Raw genomic sequence first — 7,718 nt, 5'->3', positions numbered from 1 at the left:
CCTCAGGTCACAAACCCACTCCAATGTCACAAACCCACCCCGAGGTCACAAATTCACCCCGAGGTCACAAATCCACCCTGAGATCACAAACCCATCCCAAACCTACCTCAGGTCACAAACCCACTCCAATGTCACAAACCCACCTGAGGTCACAAATCCACCCCAAACCAGAGGGTCCTGGCCTAGAAAGATGGCAGAAGCCTGGCCCAGAGAAGCTGTGGCTGCCCCATCCCTGGAAGAATTTAAAACCAGGGTGGACAGGGCAGGGGACCACCCGGGATAGTGGAAGGTGCCCCAGCCCATGGCAGGGGGTGACATTTTAAAGGTCCCTTCTAATCCAAGCCATTTTTATGATTCCAGAAAAACCACTGAGGACCCTTCAACCCAGTAGGAAAAGGTGATAAAAACATTTTGATGGCAATAAATTAAAAGCCAGAAAAATTAAAGGAGAAAATATAGCCCATCTTTCTCTGCTCAACAGGAACTTTGAACATCTTTAAAATCAAACAAGAGAAATGGGAGTGTTCTTTTTTTTTCAACACCAGAAAGACTCCACTGTAATATTCCAGTCAAGCCAGGCGAGCAAACACAGGTGATGCCACCTCTCCTGCACTACACAAGAGGTTTATTAAACTTTTCCGTGTTTAAAATTTATGGGTCTTGTTGTGAGAAAATCAAATTTGCTATGTAAGAATTCCAAGTCTGACAATGCCCTGATGCAGCACACACTCACCCCATAAATGCAAATCCAGAGCAAGGGGAAGGGCTCTGCAAGTGTGGCCAGGCGGAGGCCCAGGATGGCTCCCAGCACATCCCAGTGCTCCCCAGTCCCTGTGGAGCCTTTCCTGAACTGAACCCTTTGAGCACAGGATGCTCCAGGACCAGGACCAGGCTGTGTTGTCACATCTGCTGCAGGCAAACCCTAGCTGGTGCCAGGCTTGAGGCTGGCATTCCAACACAAATGGGGACATTCCTGAGCAGCTTCCACAGGATCAGGCTCCTTCCCTGCCTGCAACAGGATGTGACACCTGAGCAGCAGCAGCAAAGACATCCAGCACCTTTGGAAACCTTTTCTCCTTCCCAGGGAGTGAAAGGCAGCTCCTTCTGTCCCTGGGCAGAGCGAGAGACAAAATCCTGTCCATGCAGCAGAAACTCTGGCAGGAATCCTGTCCATGTCCCCAGCAGCAGAAGCTTTGGCAGCACAGAGCCCTCTGCAGCTCCTGCCCCTGCAGGGGCTCTGCAGGACATGGGTTAAGGCTGGGCACACCCAAGGATGTGGATGGCACCAGCCTTTGCCACAGCAGAGCAGCTCTGGGCACTGAAACACAGTTTGGGACCCTCCTTCCACTGCTCTGTACCTTGAGACCCTCCTTCCACTGTTCTGCAACCTTGGGCCCCTCCTTCCACTGTTCTGTACCTTGGGACCCTCCTTCCCCTGCTCTGTACCTTGGGACCCTCCTTCCCCTGCTCTGTACCTTGGGACCCTCCTTCCCCTGCTCTGTACCTTGGGACCCTCCTTCCCCTGCTCTGTACCTTGGGACCCTCCTTCCCCTGCTCTGTACCTTGGGACCCTCCTTCCCCTGCTCTGTACCTTGGGACCCTCCTTCCCCTGCTCTGTACCTTGGGACCCTCCTTCCCCTGCTCTGTACCTTGGGACCCTCCTTCCCCTGCTCTGTACCTTGGGACCCTCCTTCCCCTGCTCTGTACCTTGGGACCCTCCTTCCCCTGCTCTGTACCTTGGGACCCTCCTTCCCCTGCTCTGTACCTTGGGACCCTCCTTCCCCTGCTCTGTACCTTGGGACCCTCCTTCCACTGTCCTGCAACCTTGGGACCCTCCTCCACTCTTCTGCAACCTGCCCAGCAGCTTTCCAGGCTATTCCATCAGAACCACCAGAAAGCAGAGCTCAGGTCTAACCTCAAACAGGTGCTCAACACACTGCTTTCCTCCTCTCAGAGCCTCTCTACACCCCAGCACAGTCACTCTGCCAGGCAGGGGAGGATGGAGACAAAACACTGGGACAGAGCCAGCCCTGGAACCCAGACATCCACCACAGGCTATCCCACAAGTTATTTTAACAAAGTTCTTCTTCACTGCTGCAGAGGGTATCCCACACTCTAATAAAGTCATTCTGCACTGCAGCACAGGGTATCCCTCACTCTAACAAAGTTATTTTGCTGCAGCACAGGGTATCCCACACTCTAACCAAGTTATTCTGCACTGCAGCACAGGGTATCCCACACTCTAACCAAGTTATTCTGCACTGCAGCACAGGGTATCCCACACTCTAACAAAGTCATTCTTCTGCTGCAGAGGATATCCCACATTCTAACAAAGTTATTCTGCTGCAGCAGAGGATATGCCACACTTTGTTAACAAAGTTATTCTGCTGCAGCACTGTTGTCATCTTATTTCAAAAGTTCCATACCCTCTCCGTGATTTCTCATGGGCATCTCCTCACAGCACTGACTCCTTCTTCATCACAGCACAGCCAACAAACTCCAACTCCCTTCACAGCACAACCAACAAACTCCATCTCTCCTCACAGCACAACCAACAAACTCCAAAGCTCTTCACCACCAGCTAACCCACTCTTTTGTATCACTCATTTTCTTATTGGACACAGCTGTGGCCTATTAAATTCAGGCCTGTTCCTAATCTTTGGGGATTAGTGCAGCTGCAACTCCTCAGGTGTGAGACTACCTTCTGCACTATCTTTATTTTCTTACATTCTATCCCTCCACACAGCACAGGGTATGCCAGACTTTAACAAAGTTATTCTCCTGCTGCAGCAGAAGGTATCCCAGAATTCAACAAAGTTATTCTACTGCACCAGCAGAGGGTATCCCTCACTCTAACATTATTCTGCTACAGCACAGGGTACCCCACACTCTAACCAAGTTATTCTGCACTGCAGCACAGGGTATCCCACAGTCTAACCAAGTCATTCTGCACTGCAGCACAGGGTATCCCACACTCTAACAAAGTCATTCTGCACTGCAGCACAGGGTATCCCACACTCTAACCAAGTTATTCTGCACTGCAGCACAGGGTATCCCACACTCTAACCAAGTTATTCTGCACTGCAGCACAGGGTATCCCACACTCTAACCAAGTTATTCTGCACTGCAGCACAGGGTATCCCACACTCTAACAAAGTCATTCTCTCCTGGCACCAAGAGCAGCTCTGGGTGTGCCCCAGCTGGGGGCTGGCACAAGCTGGGTGTGTCTCTCCAGTTCTGCTCCAACAAGATCAGTCTCCAGCTCACAGCCATGGTTCAGGGATAAGGAACACAGCCAGGAATCAGCAGTCCCTCTCCTCCCAGGGCTGTATTACATTATATAAGGAATGTGACAGCAGTGTCATGAACCTCAAACCCTGCTGCTCAGAAGCTCCAGGCTCTCTGCTCTGCTCAGCTCCATCATCCCATGGTTCCTCTCAAGGAATCATCCCTGGAGCAGCAGGCAGATGCCCTTTGGAAGTGTTCAAGGACAGGCTGGTCAGCCTTGGACCAACCTGGTCTTGAGCAATGTTCCTTGCTGAGCACTCCCCAGAGCTGCAGGACAATCAAGAATTCCCAACCAACTTCCCAAAGCTGGTCTGCTCTTGGGTGACTCCAACCACCAGTCTGGGAGATCTCCAGCTCCTTGTGAGCTGCACAGACACGTTTTCCTCAGGATGGGAACAGATCTGTGCAAAGGGGACTGTGCTGAGGGCACACCAGAGCCAGCCTGGGGCCTCACACCAGCCACACCCAGGAATCACAGAATCACTGAAGCTGGAAAAGACCTCCAGGATCAAAAGATTACACAGAATCGAAATGCAAGAAATACTAATGTGGTTTTCAGGGACCTAGAGATGGAGAAATCTTCAGGCTCCACTAACACGGGACCACACCTGAGCCAGCTCATGTTCCGCCTGGGTGGAAAGGATTTGTCACCTCCCTCCTGGAAAGCCTTACTCCAAAACCAAGAAAAATCTCAGTTTCACACCTGAGGGAACAGCACAGCCAAGTCCTCAGTGGCCAACACTCCCAGGTAGCACACGGCCCTGGTGGCCCTGTACTGCCTGTCCTAGAAGAAAAATCCCCATGTCAGCAGGGATGCTGTTCCTGCCTCTCCTCAGTGGCAGCAGCCCTCTGCTTCCAGCAGCTCCTGGAAAACCTGCCTGCAGAGAGGTGCTGACCCACAGGCCAGGCACTGGTCAGGCACTGAGAACCTGGAGACACAGCCAGAGGATGAGCAGGCAAGCAGCCACAGGATTTTAACCCTGAGCACACTCACCATCCCCATGCCAGGTCCCTCAGATGCCACCTGCCCCTTCCTGACACCTCATGCTGCATGTAAACCTTGAAGGGATTTGGGGGAGGCTGCAGGAGATGCACAAATCATTGGCTCCAGCCCTCAGAGTGCCCTGAGTGAGATCCTCCTCCTTTTATCACAGGGTCACTACACAGCACTCAGCTGATTCTCGATGTCTCTGCTCCTCCAGGGTTACCCACACATCTGGAAACATCCATTTGTTTAACCTCACTTCTCCATCAACACACAGCAAACAGGAACTGAACTTCCCACCTCAGCCCCTTTGGTTTTTACATCATTTCCAGCTCACTCCTGCTCTGCAGCAGCCACTCTCACCTCAAGGCCGGGAAAGGAGGAAAAGGGGAAAGCAAGGAGGAAACAATCATCGTGTTTGGGATCAGCCAGGTCCAGAAGCCACTTGACCCAGAGAGATCAGAGGTCCCCCTACAACAACGGGTGAGGCTGGGAAGCAAATCAAGCAGGCTGGATGATTTTTGGCAGAGAGAGAACAGTAGGAGTGGTACAGACCTCTTCCTCCTCAATGCGAGCAGGTTCAATCAGCAGATTATTGGCTTGATCAAACGACACCCCCTGTTAGGACAGGAACCAGCAAAGAGGCATGCGGATTAGTGGAGCATCGACCAAACCCACCACCACGACCACCACCACCACCCAACACACGCACTGGGCCACAGATGGGCCGGCTCCCGAGCTCAGGAGCTCCCAGAGGAGTCACTGCGGAGCTCAGGAGCTCTGGGGCTGATCCAGCTCTTGGGGTCACCGCTGAGCTCAGGAGCTCCTGGGCTGATCCAGCTCTTGGGGTCACTGCTGAGCTCAGGAGTACCCCGAGGAGTCACTGCTGAGCTCTGGAGCTCCTGGAGTCACTGCTGAGCTCTGGAGCTCCTGGGGCCACTGCTGAGCTCTGGAGCTCCAGGGCTGATCCAGCTCCTGGGGTCACTGCTGAGCTCCAGAGCTCCCAGAGGAGTTACTGCTGACCCCCAGAGCTCCACAGCCAAGCCCAGCCACAGCACAGCTCTAGAGCTGATCCCTCAGCCCCCGAGCAGCCCCCAGTCCTGCTCAGCACCCCAGCAGGGCTGCTCATGGGCTTCCAGAGTGCCAGGTGCCAGCACAGTCCTGCCAAGGGGCACCCCTAAGGCCAGGCTTTGTCCATGCTGGCACCCTGAGGGTCGCCACTAGCTGACCTCATCCCCTCCAGGTCACTCTGGGAAGAGGAAGGGTTAAACACAGGAGGAAGCACCAAGGACCCTGTGGTGCCACAAGCTGCTGCCCAGGAACGAGCAGTCCCAAACACAACTGCAAAAAAGCGAAAAAGCAGTCCCAAACTCAACTGCAAAAAAAGCAAAAAAGCAGTCCCAAATTCAACTGCAGTCCCAAACTCAACTGCAGTCCCAAACTCAACTGCAGTCCCAAACTCAACTGCAGTCCCAAACTCAACTGCACCAATCCCTTTCTCTGGTGCAAAAGCACACTCTGACAGGCACCTGGGATCCTGCTCTCAAGTGCAGGAAACCTCAGGAATTCTTCTGAAAACCAACTGCCCTTGCAACAAAGCCCTCTGGTTGCAGGCTCCAGCCACCTGCATAGGCTTTGCTGCCTCCTCCTCAGTGCACCTCCTGCACAAGGACACTGCTCCCTGCATCCATCCCCACTGCTGGCACACAGCCCATAAATGGAGCAGGCATCCATCCCACCCCACAGGGAGGAGAGCTGAGCCCCAGCAGAGGCTGAGCTGGCAGCCAGGGTGATTTCTGACAGGTTCCCACCCCTGAGCAGGCAGCACAGGCTCTGCAGTGGGTCAGTGCCTCCTCAGCTCAGTCCCCAGCTGAAATGACCTTTTCAGGTGAGGATGATGGGTCCTGGATGAAGGGGACTTGGGACAGTTTAAACATTCCTTCTGAGGAACTTCACCAGCAGTGGGAAAGCTGGTCTCACCCCTAGAGAGCACAACATGAGCTGCATTGGCTCAAACAGAGCAAGGCAAGCACCCACTGAGGGAAAGTGAGGGAAAGGACGTTTCCCTGGGCAACCCGAGCTCCAGCAGGGATGGGAATGATCCCAGCACCTGGAGCATGTGCAGTTACAGCAGAAGCAGGTAACTCCAGCACCTTCCAGAGATCCACATCTCACCCCTGAGATCTGCTGATGTCAGACTGTGATGGAGACTCAGCCACATCCTGACCTCTGCCCACCAAACACAACTCAAAATCCTCAAACCCTTGCGTGAGAACTGGGCTGATCTCATGAGGAGTCCCTCATCCATGTATCCCCATGCCACTGTGAGGAACCTCCTCAGGCAGGAACCTCTGTGTGTCCCTAGCCAAACGTGGTGGTTCAGCTGAAGAGAGCCCAGGACCCCCATCTCTTAAGCCCCAGTATAACCAGTAAGGCCAAATCTTCAGAGCCCAGGCTGCCCTAAATCCCAGTGCAGCCTCCATCAGGCTGTGTGTGGGTGGCAGCACAGGGAAGGGCACACTCCTGGCTGCACTGACATGCTCCAGGAAGCACTGTGCCAGCGAGTGTCAGTCTAAGACTGAATCCACACAGGGACAAAGCTCATCCTCCTGTGAACCAGCAGCAACAACCAGCAGTGAGGAGGAAGCTGGAAGGAGCAGCAGAACCCACCAGTGATGAGACAGAACTGTCCCTGCAGCACGTGGCATGCGGCTGGTGCAAGCACCTGGACACAGGGGAGGTGCAGACACAGCCACACAGCACAGCTCTAGGGCAGCCCCACGAGCCCCCGTGACCTGCAGCTCTGCCCAAGCGCTGCAGCCTCCTGCCAGAGCCCTCCTGAGCACCACATCAACCTGGCTGCTGGGTCACAGGAGCAGGGGGCAGGTCTGCAGCCCTGTGAGCTCCCCCTCCCCACAAGACCTTACCTTCACGGATGGCTGAGCAGACAGAGCTCCATTCTTTCTGTCATCCTCATCCCACGCTTCCTCCTGATCCCTGGGCTCTGAGTTATTATTGCAGCCTCCCAGCTCCTCTTCCTCTTTGGGAACCCCATCGTTGTTCAGCCCCTGCAGAAGAGCCACCACTGCCTCTGGCTTGGGCAGCTTAGTGATCTTGAAGTGTTTCTTGTAATGGGGCGTGTCCTTGCGGATGAGCCTCTGCTTCTCCACGGGGAATGGCCGCTCTTCGTCCTCATCCTCATCCTCGCTGCGGATCAGCGTGTCCTCGGCGAAGTGCACGGTGGGCTGTGACAGGAGAGCCCAGACAAAAGGGTGAGCCTCAGGGGACAGAGGGCGGGCAGCACAGAACCCGCTGTGTGTGGGACCCCTGTCCCATGCAGGCAAAGCTGGCGGTACTGCTGGCATGGATTCCCATTTCCTTTTTGCCTTTTTCCACAACCACACCTTCCCCAGGCCAGTGACACTGCTGCTGTGCCCAGCACAAG

General features: G+C 54.4%; 1 protein-coding gene across 1 annotated transcript in view; it reads right to left on the bottom strand.

The window, feature by feature from the left end:
• SCRIB (scribble planar cell polarity protein) overlaps nucleotides 1-7,718 on the bottom strand; it is a 106,604-nt gene that overhangs the window by 68,978 nt on the left and 29,908 nt on the right. The window contains 2 exon segments of the mRNA XM_031065202.1: nucleotides 4,829-4,891; nucleotides 7,201-7,518. Of these exon segments, the coding sequence (XP_030921062.1) occupies nucleotides 4,829-4,891; nucleotides 7,201-7,518 (381 nt within the window).

The sequence above is a fragment of the Geospiza fortis genome, unplaced genomic scaffold, assembly GCF_000277835.1.
Source record: "Geospiza fortis unplaced genomic scaffold, GeoFor_1.0 scaffold466, whole genome shotgun sequence".
In the NCBI taxonomy this organism is placed as follows: domain Eukaryota; kingdom Metazoa; phylum Chordata; class Aves; order Passeriformes; family Thraupidae; genus Geospiza; species Geospiza fortis.
This window is presented reverse-complemented; position numbering and strand designations above follow the sequence as displayed.